Here is a 16,535-nt window from a genome sequence, read left to right on the forward strand (position 1 = left end):
TACAGTGGGAATCAGATAATTTCTCCCTTTCTCCCCAAACACCTAGCCAAAATTTTGTCATGATAGCTGTATAGAAAAGAATATTGCTAAGAGTAACTTCACAAGAAATTCTGTTTGAGTTTAAGCCATCAAAGATTTACACAGGAAAATGAAAAAGTGAGAATAATAGATGTCAGGCCAAGAACTTATGCATGTGAACACAGAGACAGTAATTCAATGACCTGACTCAATATGTCAAAACTACAAGGTATTTCACCTCATAAAATAGGAGCTTCAGAAGATTTTGTCAAAAAACGTCTTTTATAATACATTTAAGAACTGCAGTGTCTTACCATCAATTTCATATGCATACACTTCACCAAAAATCATCCAGTATGGATAAAACACAATGTCTCTAGCAAGAGTCCAAGACGGTGCTTCATTAGGATACAGTATTGCCTTTCTAGGAACACCAAAACTAAGCAGTACAAGTGCCATAATCACCACAATGTAAAACATGTTGGCCACCTATTAACAAACAAACAAAAAACAAAACACACAGTTAATCCCACAAAGTCGTAATTGCAACTTCTCACAGTTACAGTATAAGCTTAATGGATTCTGTATATTCCATAATGAAAAAAGTTTAAAGCACTTCATATTTCAATTGAAAATTTGTTAGCTAAACACTCAGAAGATTTGTTTCCTTGCCTCCTTGCTCACAGCACATTTACTTTTCTTGGCCAAAAGGCAACTGATAAGATTTTCTTCATAATGTTTAAATACCTATTATATGGAAGAATAGAAGCTGATAAAGCAAGAGAAATATCCTTCCTAATTTTTTGAATAGCTGTACAAAATACATGTGCAGTTTTCCAAGGGCTGATTATGGACTAAGAAACAATACCTATGCCCCAGCAATAAATCAAAGTGGAAAATCATGTAACTGGATCCTCTAAGGAAGGGGGTTCAACTTTGTAAGAACTATTTCATAGGAGGCAAAAAAAAAAAAAAAAAAAAAATCCATAACAACACAGTGCCGCTATGCATGGGTACTTTCAGCTCCCAACTTTAAAAAATTATGAAAGGCTACCTAAAATAATTTACAGCAACTCACATATAATGACATGAGAAATAAATAAAAACAATTCAAACTTTTTTTTTGATATCAGAAGAACAATGAGCCAGAGGGCAACACTCCTTGGCTTAGAAGTAGCAAGTAAATATGAAAGAAGACATGAACAGGAAGGCACAACCCATTTTGGGTCTTCCACAGGCCAAAATACAAAGGTGTTTTAATACAAAAATATAAGTTAAAGTTTTGTGCTAGAAACTTCATAGGCAAGAAAACCCAGAACTAATACTTACCATTTTACCAATCATCATAACATAAGGGCCAGCCTGTTGATTTACAGCTAGAAAATCCAGTAATCGCACATACCAAAAAATTATATTGAGACAGTATGTTATTCTTCCAGCAACAAAAACATAATTTTCTTTGTAGGTATTTTCACCAAAGTTCCCCTTTGCTCCAAATCTTAATGCAAACCCAATGAAGAAAGTGACAATAGCAACTGTGTCACTAATATTGAAGTAATCGCTAAACCACACTTTAATCTTCTGATTAATCTTCCCAGCCTCTGACATAAAAATCTAAAGAAAGAAAGAAGAAGAAAAAAAAAAAAAAGTCAGGTCTCCTCACACTTACTGCATGCAGAAAAACATGCAAATTAGTATAATTTTTTTATACTTGCAAACCTAAAATATCTACTCAAATGTATTACTGTTTACATGTAAAAACTGAGAGATCCAAAAAGCTGTATTTAACCGAATCAGGTTCAGAACTCGAAGGCTGTATTATGTTCCTATCTGCTTGAACAGTGTATAAAGATATTGCTTTTATTCTGTTCGCTATTTTTCCCCGCTCTGCCCTGAGACAGCTATTGTTACAAAAGTAAGCTCTAGTTTTTGTGTTCCAGTTGGACCTTGAAGTACCAGGTTAATGGATTAGTGCTTCCAGTTTAAAAGATTCTTTTAGGATTTTTTTTTTTTAAGTCTTTAATTTATCAGCAAGTTGTAGCCATAATAGCTATCTTGCCTGGGTAAAGCTTTTTGGTTTTATTTTGTCTTGGTCGTAGTGGCAGAATCTGAGTTATATTTGAAGGACGCAAGAGGGAAGGGAGTAGGAAGAGGAGAAAGCATACACAAAACCCCAAGTAAGCCTAAATATAGCCACCTTTTAAACAGAAAGGCGCAAAAGCAAGTCCAAGAAAGCTTTTGTATCAAAACTAGCAGTTTACATCAGAATTTAAGATAGAGCTATTACATCATGTACTCTGATGTTCAAGGTTCCCTAGGTTTTTGTTTTTAGGGCAGATTAACGCATATTGTTGTAATTAATGATGAATCACGGAGTCGCCAGTTATGCAGACATACCTCCCGAACTTTCTCAATTGCTGATGTGAAAATGTAGGCAATGACAAACCACTCTTGAACAGATGGCAATTCTTCCATTTTCACAAGCACCACAAATGTGTAAAGCATGAGAAATCCTAAGTATGCCAACTAAAAACAGAAAGGAAAATTATTCATAAAATTACATAAGTGTTCTTTATAAAGATATTCAGATTCTTTTGATGTAGGATAAAATAAAAGCTTCATATTCAGTTACAGTACTACATTTACCTTAGTGGAAAAGTTATTATTCAGAATGAGATACATTTTGCTCTTACTGAGAGGAAAAGTAGCAGCAGTAAATTATTTTTTCTGTAATAAAAATTAGAGAGTTTAATACTACGATGCTTCAAACAAAGTTGTCCATGAACACTTCTTGCAAGAACACTTTTTAACCTAGATTCCCTGCTAAACACTGATGAAACTAGTTGTTAGACCCCAAATAAATGTTCATGCTAAATACTCCTTCTTAATCACCTTACCAAGGGGGAACAACAACAACAACACCACCACAACTCGATAGAATTACACATCAAGAAAAAACCCAAATTTGTATTAGATTTCCAAACAGAAACACATTACACAGAATACCTCCTTTCAGTGGTGGCCACTGATAGAACTAGAGGCAATGGCCACAAACTGAAACACCAAAAATTCCACAGGAACTTAAGGAAGAAACTCTTCACAGTGAGGGTGACAGAGCCCTGGAACAGGCTGCCCAGAGAGGTTGTGCAGTCTTCTTCCCTGGAGATCTTCAAAACCCGCTTGGACGCAGTCCTGTGCCACGTGCTCTAGGTGACCCTGCGTGTGCAGCGGGTTTGGACTAGACGATCTCTAGAGGTCCCTTCCAACCTTAACGATTCTATGATTCTATGAATACACAGAGCAAAACTCACCGTATTAAACCAAAACTTCACAATTGGGGCATGATAAAATGCATAAAATTTCTGGGTAATTGGAAGCTTTTTTGGCTTTGCTGGTGTCTCCATATCATGCTTTTCTGAAGCATTGTCCAAGATCCTTACTTCTTTAAACACCTCCTAAAAGGTGATGAAAGGGTTGTTAACTTCAGATACAGAAATATATGATTCTGGAGATTTGTTTGGGGATTTTAGCTCTTATTTTTAAAATGTAATTACTATTTATTTTAAATTAGAAGAGTTGTTATTTCTGCACCCTTTTCCCCTGCATTACCATAGGTATTTCATCTACAGCGTTTTGGAAGTTGTTTTCACTGTCATCCATTGCCATTTGATGTGCATCCTGGGACTGAGGGATATGTGACATTTCAGCCTTGGTTTTATATTCCAACAGCAGTATAGCAGGAGGCAATAAAATGCTCAGTATCACCTGGAAAAAACGAAGACTAAGTGCAAACACCCTTAAAATAGTTCACGGCTATATCAAAATACCAGAATACATCAGTATACAGAATATCCCTTGTAACAGTACAAGCAAAATTTCTCTTTGTTAGTGAGACCAAAAAAAGTAGAAAAATAATTAGTTGCTGTTACTTATATACATACTTAAGAGGCAAAGATGACATACATAGAGTGTTCCTTGACCTGAGGAAATAGGAAAGGGGAATAATCAATAAATGCCAGAACCAAAGGCCACTAGAGAGAATGTGCTCCAAGCCTGAAGATCCAGAGATGACCCATTTACACTCTGCTCCTCAGTTTAATGCCCAGAAACTCTGGAACTGTGTACTGCCAAGACAGACTTAAAAGTATACATGAGTGTTACTTTTCAGCTCATGGTAAAAAAAAAAAAAAAATGAAAGCTAAGGATGGGGAGAGAGGAAAACAAACAAACAAGCTTTTTTATCATTAGCCTGTTAAAGGGCAAGCAAGAAAATGGCGAATCGGTTATCGAAGAGGATTTTAGTACATCACAAGTTGAGCGATGCTTGTTGGTATTTTGTAGCAAAGTTGTATTTCACTGTATGTCCAACAGCAATAAGTTTTTGGTACGCTATCTCAAGGAAATATGCAACTCTCATTTTGGTTCACTTGATCTGTGCCATACAGTGCACCATTAGAAAACCTACGGCCGATTTGCCTAACTTGTTTCACTCTGTATCCTCCCTTTGCTCAGTTTCTGCCTTCAAAATAAAGTATATAAAAGATTTTCTACATCTAGTCACAAGCACAGCCTGAAAAGCCAAAATGCATGAAACTATTCTTACAGTTTTGTTTTTATTTTTACTGTTAATTTTTTACCACTATATTTTTAGTAGTGGATTAGTATTCACATGATCTATTTAAGCCTCTGAGTAAAGGCTACTTGCCTGTTTTCTGCCTTCTATATTTCTGTACCTTATTTGAAAAGACAATAGATTATCAAAAGAACAGTTAACAATAAATATTTCCAGCTTTGATTATGTTATAGAAGAACTATTTCACAGAATTACTAACTTAAGTAGAGGTGGTAAAAAATTGTTCCAATAGCATTAAACACACATGTTTTCCTTCCATTTAAGCATAATGGAAGTATATTCTGTTCACTCTTCTTATACCAATAATGAACTGTGATGATGCTTACCTTGTACCAGGAATTCTTCCTCATATTCAGTCTTCCCATCCACATATCTGATAATAACATTTGTGTACAAGTATGTGCCACAAATGGACGAAGCCTTGAGGACACTGCTAGCTTCAGACAAGTCGAGTTACTCCAATTTTTAAGCTCATAGGTGAGTAATTTCATCGCCATGGTCTCATCTTGTCGGAAGGACTGCTCTAACAGTTCAACTGCCAGCTGACCAAACTCGCTAGAATGGAAAGGGGAAAAAAATAAAAATAAAAATAAAAGCATCAAAGAAAACAAAACTTAGTATGTGCACTGATGATCTTGAGCTCAAGCTTTATGTTCCTGTACAATCAAATCTTTAGCAATACAACCTGAGAGATACCTCCCCTGCTTTCTGGCAGATGCACCTTATTGTAATTCTAAAGAACATGTGCATTTGTGACTTCCACTAAGAACATACACAGACTACATAAAATTGTTAAAACACTATGAAGCAAAAAGTCATCAGAAGTAAAGTTATATTGGCATTGAATGTGCCATTTGATAAATAAAGTGGGAAATACCTAATACACAACAAAAAAACACATCCCCACCACCACCACTTCAATTTTCAAGCATGCTGAAAGAATATTAGGGTTGTGTTCATGTGTAACCTACTACTCTTTATAGCAAATTCAAGAACAGATCTTGAACAACAACAAAGTGCAATTTACTTGGAATACTGTTTCAATTCTTCTGAAGTATCATCAACAAGGTCACTTTGTTTTGCTTCATACGCCATTGAACGGTACACTTTGCAAGCAACTAAGGCTTTAGCCATGGATTCTTCCCCATGCTGCCAGAAGAAGAGGGCCATCTTCTGCCTCTTCATTAGCACTGCCCAAAGTAAGAGCTCGTTGAGAGGATATGCAAAACGTCTCGTTTCGGGATCATCTATGTCTACTATTTCATCTTTGGTTCTTTTCTTTTTTCCCTCTTCTGCACCAGTGTCAATCTTTAAAATACAATCAGAAAGGTAAATTTTAAATCTCCGAATTGTTCATCAGAAACTGTAATAAAACACAATGATACAACAGCTCAAGTAATATGCATTCAGAAAAACAGAGCTGAATTTCTGAACATATTTAAGAAGCAGTTCTATCTCCTTCAAAAATTCAATTGAATCTAATTTATTCTAGGAACTGAGAGACTGAGCTGGTTTGATTGATAGATTAACAGAAAAGCAGTAACTAATATAACCTAAAACAAATGACTTATAGTAACAGAGCCAAATCATGCCCGTCTGCACAACCATATATGCAGCAGCCCTGCCAAGAAAAAGCTTTTGCTCCTTCACATAGAAGAGTTTATCTGGGAGGGGAGACTATAATAAAGTCATTCTTTACACAACCCTGTAATCACGCTGGAGAGGTTATGAACAAGCATGAAGGCAAGACTGAAATTCCAGCTTTACACTAAAATAGTTGCTATTCATTTCAGTGGCACTCAGATGTCACCCAGGTTCTCTCCTCTTTAGGATTTGAAAGGAAAGAACACCGCCGCGTGCCCCCTCGCATCTGTACCTTTGGTTTGTACGGCTGTGCTGTTTTGATGAAGTGATTATGTCGCATTTTTTCTTTCTTATCTGCCCTGTTACCAAAAGGCTCATGGCTTTTACACATCTGAGGAGTATTATTTGAAGGATTTCGCCCAGATCGCTGAAACAAGAATGACAGTAAGATTTTTTTTTCCTAAACATCTACCTAAAAGATATTATACAAATCAATTGTTTACAGCCAAGTGCTCAGCTGAGCAACTAAACACTTTGTCATGAAACAGTGATAAATTTATACATAGCATTAACAGAGCTTACATTCAATGTTTAAGTATCAAATTTAAAGCAATTCAAAAAAATAACTAAAGCAACGAGCATAATTGTCAAGAAGCTGGGATAGTCTTGAAGAGGCAGTATGTTTAGCACTCATTCTCCCCCTGCAAGTAGGAAAACGGGGAACAGAAAAGGAATTTGGATGCTAGAGCAAGGAAATGCTTTACATATAAATATATATTTTCATCATAAATATATGAAGCAGTCTGTCTTGTTATCCAACTGCTACATACCCGATTGTTCCCGCTGAGACTATTGTATATAGCTCTAAAGCGTTTTCTTGTATAGGTGCATCTATAGGTTCCTCCCATCAAATATTCAATAACCAGCCCCACATCAATCAGGTTGATTTTATAGCCTGGAGGAAGATTTCCCTAGAAATAAAAAAGTACTTTTAGTTTCGCAAATTATAACCTTAATTTAATCTCAGAATTAAGATCAGAATATTTCTACATGTTACATCATAACTCTAAATCAAAAAGAAAAAAAAAATCAATCATTTCATGATAAAAACCGATCTACACAGCTCAATATTTAGTAGTTTCAAAGTAGACAAGTTTGTACTTGTTCTGGATGATCTTCCCTGGCAGATCATGCAAGCAAGAAGCATACAAGCAATGAAAACAACAAGTTTTGCTGCTGTGGGTTTTGTCTGTTTGTTTTAACAGCCAAAACAACTCCACCTGCGCACATTGGCTTCCAATCCCTCAGAGAGCAAAACAAATCAGAAGCAAGAAGGAAAAAAAAAAAAAAGACAACTGTCTCAACAGGGTTAGCGCACGGAATGACAGCAGAGAGGTAGCTTATTGCTTCAAGCAAACCTAATCAATAAATTCCAGATTAAATTGACAAACAAGAGAAATCATCAAGGAAAAAAAAACAAAACACAAACACACCATAACCACCACCAAAACTCCCAAAAGTCAACATTGAAGTTAATATTGCTAGTTTACAACATACCTGCTTGACATCCCGAACAAGGTGAAAGAGCGTTGGATTAGTTGGGCCTTGTTTCTTTATAAAAGACAGAAAAAAAGAAAGTTGGAACAAGAAATTAGAAGTGCAAGGACAACATAAGATCACAATAGAAGTCTCCCAGTCTTACCACATGTTGTCCTAATCTTTAAAAACAAGTAGTAATCATTAAAGACAAATATTTCCAACTGTAATATTTAAGTATATAGCATTTCCTTATTGTATCATTCTGTAACTTTCATGATATTTTTAATTTGGAACCTAATTAACACACCTATACTTAGTCAACAAAGGAAAAAAAAAAAAGAATGCAAACAGCACCAATACGCATACTGTTTGTTATAAAATTATAAAAACAAGCTTTAGTAAATAGTCATTTTAAGTCATGGGAGCACAAACAGGCAGATACTCAGGTTTAGGGAATTGAAGAATCCACTATAAAAGCTCCTTTACTTCTTTAGTTTGTAATCTGAACATCCCCACTTCTTCCTAAGATGATTTTTCTTCCTTTTTTTCTGATTGTCCCTGAAGGTAGGAACTGTTTTACTTTTAGACATATGGTTACCCTGGCACCAATACAGATCTTGATAAAAAGCAATTCCATAAAACATTAATTAAAATTCTGTTCGTGCAGTATACAAATCTATTAAAAATTAATTTCAAGGTTTTTCTTGTCATAACCAGATGAGAGAATTAATGCAACTCTAAAACTTATTTGTATACTACTCACTACTCATTTTTGTCAAAAGTTTTGTGTGTAAGTACTTAGTGCTATACAAAAATTACCTTAATTTTTAAACGTTTAAATCAGCATTCATGAAAACAATTTTTCAATACTATGTTTATAACCATGTAGGTTCACAAAAAGAGCTATTTCTACAATTACTTATTGTAGTAATACCCATATGTCAGACTCAAATGAAAATCCTGCTGACAAACTGGCCATGGTGCCATTTGTGGGGAGGCTGAAGGCAGCTGGGGCACTCGAGAGCAGCCAGACAGCTTGCACTTCTCAACCCTAATGTCCTGTGAGGGACTGTCCTGAGCAGCAGCACATGGCACCAGGCTAGCGCACGTGACCCGCCATACAACACTCAAAGAAAAAGCAATCTGTCTAAAAAGCGGTCATGCACTTACTGTATTATAAAGTTCTTCCAGTCTGGGAATTGTAAGGAACTTGTGCATGCTTACACCATTTTCAATCAGAAGTTTTACAAATGCAACTCTATCCATCACAAGGGCATCTAACATAGCCTGTTCCAGAGAGCCAACCTACAACAAAGAAGTACAGGGTAGAGGCAGGACAGAACCAGTGAAAATGTTTTGAGAGAAGTATACTTAGGTTACAAATTGATCTCATTCCTTTATAGAGGGCAGATGCTTTTATGTCTGCAAAGATGCCTCCTTGGGTTCAGGAAATCCCCTGAGCTTCATACAACACCATGAGGAGGGAACATTCTGAGGACCTATCGCTGTTTGCTCTCTGGTCTTACACTTCCATAGAGATTTCTTATGGACACGCTCAAATACAGTGTAGTGGGCTAAAGTGACATTTAGTCTAACATAGTTCAGCTGTTCTCATACTTTGATGCCAGATGAAAGGTAGGAAGATCTAAAACATTTAAACTGCAACTGGCTTCAAAGGCAAACGCTCAAAATTATCACTGCTATCAGCAAGCCTTCCAGTATGCACTTTTGACTGCACAGTCCCACAAGACTGTATTTTATCCTTACATTAATAGGGAAAAAGGCAAGATCACTTTTTCAAACTCATTTACAAGCCACAAAACATGTACTTCTCCCCAAAAGGCACAGCAGTACTGCCAGCCAAAGTTAATATATGTATTTTATTGGCTTCTTTTTAAGAACGTCATGATTGCATAACTAAAAAATAAAAACAAAAAAAAAAATTGAACAGCATGAATTCAACTTTCACCTTTTGTAGTGTCTTTTCTCCCCTTTTTTTTGGGTTACTCAGCACATTTTTCTAATTCTTGGACTATTTTAAAGTACACAATAATAAAACTATTACAATTCTATCAACTATTCAGAAATTACTGTCCTAAAACAAATGTGCTCTATAGACTATTTCAAGTCAAAAGACTTATTCTTCACAGAAAATGGCATTCTGCTTAATCTACACTCATACATACCAGCCACTGTTGCCCATAAACAAAAACATGATTTTTGGCTATGTCAACTCTATCCCACGCTAGTGTAAGGACAAGCTGGTCAAATGCAGAGGCGTTCGTGCCTTAAGAAACAAAACACAATGAAAAAAGTTAAATGAATTAAGACATAAAACCTTAAACATTCTTACTTCTCAAAGTGGACAAATTAAGCAATACAATATAACTTTGTAGTAGGTATTTTAGTAGTTATGACATGTAGACGACGATGACACTGTGAAATGAGAAAATAGTAGATAAATATTTGCTTAAAAATAAAAGTTTCCTACAGATTATAAATAAATATTCCAGTATCAAAAATAAATAAATAAAATCACTGAACTGCAGTATCTGAAGATTCTAAATTCTCCTTAAGTCTCACCTTTTAGCAATGCTGTAAGTATCGCAACGTCAATATCTTGATGCTCATCTGACCCAATATGAAAAACAGTAATCTGTTCAAAACAAAATATATGATTTTCAAACACATTCTTGCTATTCTATTGGACAAAGCTTACTAGCCCCAGTCTTTTATATTAGGAACAGAAATAACATTGAAAAATCTTCAATGCATATTAAACCTACCCTCTAAATAACTTTTACCTTCAGTGTATTCTTTAAAAAACTTTTCCTAAGTGGAAAAGGGAAAGCAATGCAAAAGTCCTTTACACTCCTCTGAGTCTTTTCTCTCACTATGATGAGAATTTCCTACTGGCTATCACCATCTGCCTATCAGTTACCACATAGTGTTCTATTTACCTTCCCACTTCATTCTAGTTTAAAAGATTAACCTGCTAGCAAACATGTTTAGCCGAAGATGTCCATTTAAAAAGTTGGAACAGCATAATAAGGCCTCCATATAAGGTTTCCATGAGGGACACCAGTAACTGAATTAAGGCTATATAAGTTATATATAAATAGTTTAGACTCTATTAAGTGCTTTAACTTCAAGCATTCAACAGTAGCAGTCCTTCATTTGTATACTAATAACTAAAAGACAAAGCAAAACACCTAAATAGGAGCTTTGAAAAATAAAACAAAATCAAGAAAGTAATCCACACACAAAATACACACATTACTATGCACAAAACAGAATATACAACAACTATACACAAAACAGAATTTTATCAGTTGAAAACAAATAGGATTAGAAACAAGGAGGAAACTCCATTTACCAGGAGCAATCACAAGAATTAAGTCTTTCTTGGCAAAAAGAGATAAAGCATACAAGAAAAACCCTGGATTTGGCTATCTTCTGTGTTTGAAGAAATACATTATGGCCAGAAAAGATTTAAGATCTTAATCAAAGAAAACATTGAATTACATTTTAGATACACAGATGCATGTACCTTATAGAGAGATTTTCTACAGTGATATCTACTTACAAGCTCTTTTTTTTTCATGCATTCCAACAATGTCTGAAACAGATGAACCGCTTCACTTTGACCAAAGTTAAATGTCTTTTTGATGGTTGAAATTATTTCAGACTCTGCACCTTCAGGAACATTCCTGAGATTATAACGAACAGAGAAACACTAATTGTTACAAATGAACAGCTAGAATGGTCACATATTTAATTAGTCTGAACATATAATTGTAATTGTTTCAGGGACAAAGCTTGGCTAACTATTATAAAGAAGTATAGGTTGCTTAATCTAAAGACTTGCAGCTACTGCTGCCTAGAAGTAATTCAACCTCCCTCAAACTCAGTTCTGACATATTCTCAGGTAAGTATTCACTCCTCTAAGCAAGACCCTCATCTGATCTCACTCTCAATGCAGAAAGCTGTCTAACACCCTATTTATCTTCTCCTCCTGGATCTGAGGCAGTCCATGCAGCTAGTATCCAACATATTTAAGAAAATAAGCACATCTGACAACTAACAAGAAGCTACTAAGGACTGCGGACCAGCAGGAAACCACACTGTTCTCTGCACAGAAGTTGATATAAATTTAAATTTTAACAGTATGCAGAAGAAACAATATAAATACTGTTCCTTTTCCTGCAAGCTGCTACCATGCAACACCTAAATACATAGAAGTAGTATTTCCATTCAATCGAGTGATATTTTCAAATAATCCAGTAATGTATTCAGGATATGTTATTCTCATATCTCTGGAAGATCTGGCCAGTTCTGAGTTCTGTTGAGCAAAACACTGTATTTCAGATACTAAAAAACAGTCACGTTCGTCAGTTAGCAGGTTACTGCTGCTTAGTTTACATCTGGAGACAAAGCAGACTGAGAGCATTTAAATTGATAGTTGGGTGCTCTAGTTAAAACAGCATAACACAGCTCAGAGTAGTGAATTAACATGTGCAACGTTTCCCCTTATTTAGCTTATAAGTGTATTTGCTCTTCCTCTCCTTTTACAAGTATTGCTAAAGCAACCTGCCAGTTGCACCAAGTTCTGTAGATGGCATGTGGGAGGAAACCAGAACTAGAAAGAAATCCCAGTCTTTAGCAATTCTTCGTATCCAACCTAGCAAACATGACCACATGCACGACTAAATTCTACTTTTAGCTTTTATGTTTCCATGGCTAAAGTTCTCGCACATCTTCATCAAAGGAATACTCTCAAAAGAGATCGCTGTATAACTCATAGCTTCACTACAAGTACTATGACTTACCCTCCCTCCTCCGTTTGCTTGTGAACATAGGCCAGTATGTCTGCAGCTCTACCAGTCCCTTCACAAACTACCACCGGCACGGGAGGACTTTCTTGAAGGAAGTCTAAAACTGTCAGTATGACATTGGGTCCACCTTCAAATACCAGCGCTACCACAGGAACACCTTGGCCAATTCCTACGAAGTTGAAAACAAACCCCTACTTCAAAACATTTTTTAAAACCTTTGTCAGTATAAATGAAAACAGAAGCAAAAAGCATTAAGCATTTAATCAGGTCTTGCAAAAGAAATTTTTAGTGGCAAAGTTACAGGAGGGGCGTTAAATATTATTGTCATTATTTTGTCTTCGTAAACGCAATAATGATGGTAGACATTTCACATATCTAAAATGAAAAATATAATGTATTTCAAACCATCTGGCACTTCAACTTACTTGAAGCTATTTATATTTATTTAGCTAGATCATATAGTGAGAGAAAAAAAAACACTCAGAACTTGTTGTGAACAAGTCAAACACAGGTGCAAGATGAATGTGAAGTCAAGAATCCTCCACTGGATAAATGCAACTGGGATTTCTTGCAGAACTGATGATGAAGTAGTGATCTATTTGTGGATGTTTGCAATAATTGCATACACCTTTGCCAGCTAAAAACAATTCAAGGAAGCAAGGTAGCAGGGGCATATGCACTGCTAGGATTCACTTTTATTTATTCACTTATTTTTTAAACAGACTAAGCATGCCCATTGTACTGGATGAAAGTTAAATGCTGTTCAGGAAACATTTTTACTATTGTTAATGCAGTTTCAAAACCGTTCTAGGGAAAAATTGCATTGCAAAGCAGCCAGATAAATAGAATAGAACACACAGAACAAAAGAGATTCTTTCCAGGAACACTCCCAAGCTACTGCAGAATAGTGATTTTTTGCCCACCAGTGATTTCCAAAAAACAGAAAATGTACATGATCCAAACACAGGTAACATGGAAACCCTGCTAACAGGGAATATAATGGAAGAAGTCTCAGAAAACATCCTCCCCACACACGAAGTGATCCATAGTTGGGAAAATACTACCCAAAGCCACTTCCTCCTCACACAGCTGATCTTTTACAAACTCAATTTCTCTACGTGGGACTGCAGTTGAACACTGTCAAAATCAATCGGATTGGTAAAGCTTAAGTATATGCTGATAATTTAAGTGAGGTATATCTGCTTTATCAAAGCAAAATTACGAGCTCTGTTCAAATGAGGAACTTTCCTCTCAGGTTTCAGAGAAATCCTAAGTCTTTCTGCAACTCCTAAGGTCTAAAGCGGTGGCTGAAATGATGCGCAAAATGGTCATTTACCAGAAGTCAGGTTGAAACATGTAAGAAACTCTTTTTTGTTGTTTTTTGATTTTTTTTTTAATTTCTCATTTGAAAGTTTGACATAAACATTCAGTAAGGCACAGTAACTTTGGTCAGTCCTTGGTCATCATGGTTACTTACTTGCATGGATCCGTTGCAAATTTATAGTTTTTTCCAGTTCTCTCCGTAATTTAACTTCTGCTCCATATTTTCCGACTGTTCCATCATCCACCAGAATGAAATGGGAATGAAGATTATTTAAGACATTTAGCTTACTTAGTGGGTTTAGCAAGGTTTGATATGGAGCAACCACCTAAGTACAAGCACACAAAAATATGTTTTAATTTAAAGATTGAAATTCTTTGTGAAACCTAGCTGTTTGTCTAGATACGACAATTAGAGGGAAAACAACAAACACTAACACATGCAAGCATGCCTTGTTTGAGGATACACCAACAGCTGCAGCTAGCTACATAACTTTGTGCAGGGAAACAAGTAACTATCACAAAATAAGCGAGTTCTGGAGGATAATAAAGAAAAAGACTATTGAAAATGTGTCCGTACACACAAAAAAACTCATGATTGTTCTGGCAATATTAGCCTGGAAGACTCAGCATCAAAAAATTTCAGTTTACTATCCTCTGTAAATGCAAATTCTCCATAAAACTTGAGCATTTTTGCAATACAATCCACTAATGCTAATAGGCAGACAAGGAAGAAAAATAAAATAAAAAAAGCACCCACAAAGTTAAGAACAAGGTCCTCCTCTGCTGCATTTACATTTTGCAACTTGTTTACCCTAATGATCTTTCCCAAGTCATAGATGTCAGTGTATCTCCATGGTAAAGCAAGCATTACAATGTTGCAAAGACAGTGAAAAAACACGCTTAAGCAAATCTGACAAAAAGTCACATAGATAATTATTTCAATTAGATTATCCTTACATCTCTTCCAACAAGGTCGTTTCTGTTTTCAATTACTCCCCATGGAGCAATCCCAATAGTGCAAATCTTCCGAGATGATCTGGAAGCATGTTCTCTGAGAGCATCACCAACATGTTTCGCAACACCTGTTTGTGCACAAAAACAAAACCATTAAATTAAATACCATGCCTTATTAAACAATAACTTTAAGAAATAGACCTCTTCTATTGGTTTGGCCTGTTAAGAAGCCTGATAACTACTGGGAGACACATGACCATATATTAGTAATGCTACAAAGTAAGTATTAGTCTAGAGAGAACTATGTTAACAGCTTCCAGCATTTATTGCACTTGCTTTAATCACAAATAAAGCAATAAGAAATGGAAGTTTTTCCTCCCACAGTTTGAAAACCATTGTGTTGTTTGCCCTAGAGAGACAAGAGACTAGCCTATTTCAAGCTATGTATGTTCAAGTATAATAAAACATTTTATGTTTACTTGACCAAACTAAAACTTGAAAAAACATTTGGCTTTAAGATACAGCTAGGCATCTATTAAATCTTTGGGCTTTTATAAACCATAATCAAGTTAACTACGCACATTCATTTGTGCTTTTCTTACCTGTGTTAACTCCTCCAGTTATAATCCAGGCTCCTGTTGTTACTGCAGCTTTAATAAGACCTTTGCCAAGCAACTGCTTGATGCGTGGGTGAAGTTCGAATTTCTGCATGCCCCCGTGTACAGATATAACAAGCTTCGGCAACTCCATCTGCCATTCTTTAAGCATAAGCTGCAGAATAGCTTCAGGCTTAGTGTCATATGACAATCGCACATACTGAAGACAAAAGAAAAAAGGCTGAGTTAAAAGGTTCTCAGATGGTTCTTCTAAGAACCATCACACAATCAGCAAGGAAAAGGAATAGCCAGAACACATTTTAGGAAATTTTGTTTTTCCTAAGCCTCGCTACAGAAAATTTGACTTATTTCCATGTAGCATAGTAGATCCAATAAACGGACAAGTTTACATCGTGCCCCAAAACTTGGGCAGAGACATAGTTAATAGTTAAGAGTTAGGAAAATAAGTTTTAGAAAGAGGAAAAACCTATAGAAATAAAATGTTATTTCATTTTGCTGACACAGTATCCTAGAAAAATGAGTTTTTGAAAATATTGGATTATTTCTAAATTCGATTTTTTTAAAAAAAAATTTCATCCACCACCTTTATTAAGATATTTAGAAAAAAAAAAGCATCATAAATACCTTAGCCCTGTAAGAATGAGAGCCGCCTTGAAAGTTGATGACACCATAAGCATCGGTAGGAGTCTGTTCTGTATGCTTTTCCACTGACCATTCTTCTGTTTCCTGATTATTACAGTTTTCACCCAGCTTCACATCGGAGTATTTCATAGCAAGACTCGCAGTAAAACAGGCATGTTGCCTGACCAAGCGGCCGCAACAGCACCTGCACCACAGCACATCATTTAGAATACTTGAATGAATACAAACATCAGAAGGGTAGTGAGAAAAATTATTTTATCTATAAGAGAGATGGAATAGATTTAAGGTAAAGTTTCTAAATACCATGTAACCCTATTCCCTGCAAGAAGCCTTGTTGCCATAAGTATTCGAAACAAGGATAAACAGTAAGACACATAATTATGCAAAATA

At 35.7% G+C, this 16,535-nt stretch overlaps 1 protein-coding gene across 1 annotated transcript in view; it reads right to left on the reverse strand.

The window, feature by feature from the left end:
• TRPM7 (transient receptor potential cation channel subfamily M member 7) overlaps nt 1-16,535 on the reverse strand; it is a 51,884-nt gene that overhangs the window by 13,430 nt on the left and 21,919 nt on the right. The window contains exons 4-22 of the mRNA XM_088539965.1: nt 16,128-16,329; nt 15,489-15,702; nt 14,890-15,014; nt 14,087-14,258; nt 12,604-12,778; nt 11,361-11,484; nt 10,358-10,430; nt 9,961-10,061; nt 8,945-9,079; nt 7,793-7,846; nt 7,066-7,206; nt 6,528-6,662; nt 5,679-5,959; nt 4,978-5,206; nt 3,628-3,783; nt 3,330-3,473; nt 2,416-2,544; nt 1,348-1,632; nt 333-507 (exon numbers count right to left, since the gene is read on the reverse strand). Of these exons, the coding sequence (XP_088396091.1) occupies nt 333-507; nt 1,348-1,632; nt 2,416-2,544; nt 3,330-3,473; nt 3,628-3,783; nt 4,978-5,206; nt 5,679-5,959; nt 6,528-6,662; nt 7,066-7,206; nt 7,793-7,846; nt 8,945-9,079; nt 9,961-10,061; nt 10,358-10,430; nt 11,361-11,484; nt 12,604-12,778; nt 14,087-14,258; nt 14,890-15,014; nt 15,489-15,702; nt 16,128-16,329 (3,050 nt within the window). The remainder of the gene's footprint in view (nt 1-332; nt 508-1,347; nt 1,633-2,415; nt 2,545-3,329; nt 3,474-3,627; nt 3,784-4,977; nt 5,207-5,678; nt 5,960-6,527; nt 6,663-7,065; nt 7,207-7,792; nt 7,847-8,944; nt 9,080-9,960; nt 10,062-10,357; nt 10,431-11,360; nt 11,485-12,603; nt 12,779-14,086; nt 14,259-14,889; nt 15,015-15,488; nt 15,703-16,127; nt 16,330-16,535) is intronic.

The sequence above is a fragment of the Tinamus guttatus genome, unplaced genomic scaffold, assembly GCF_059628265.1.
Source record: "Tinamus guttatus ecotype Peru unplaced genomic scaffold, ASM5962826v1 Tinamus_guttatus_pri_ptg000004l, whole genome shotgun sequence".
NCBI classification, from domain to species: Eukaryota; Metazoa; Chordata; class Aves; order Tinamiformes; family Tinamidae; genus Tinamus; species Tinamus guttatus.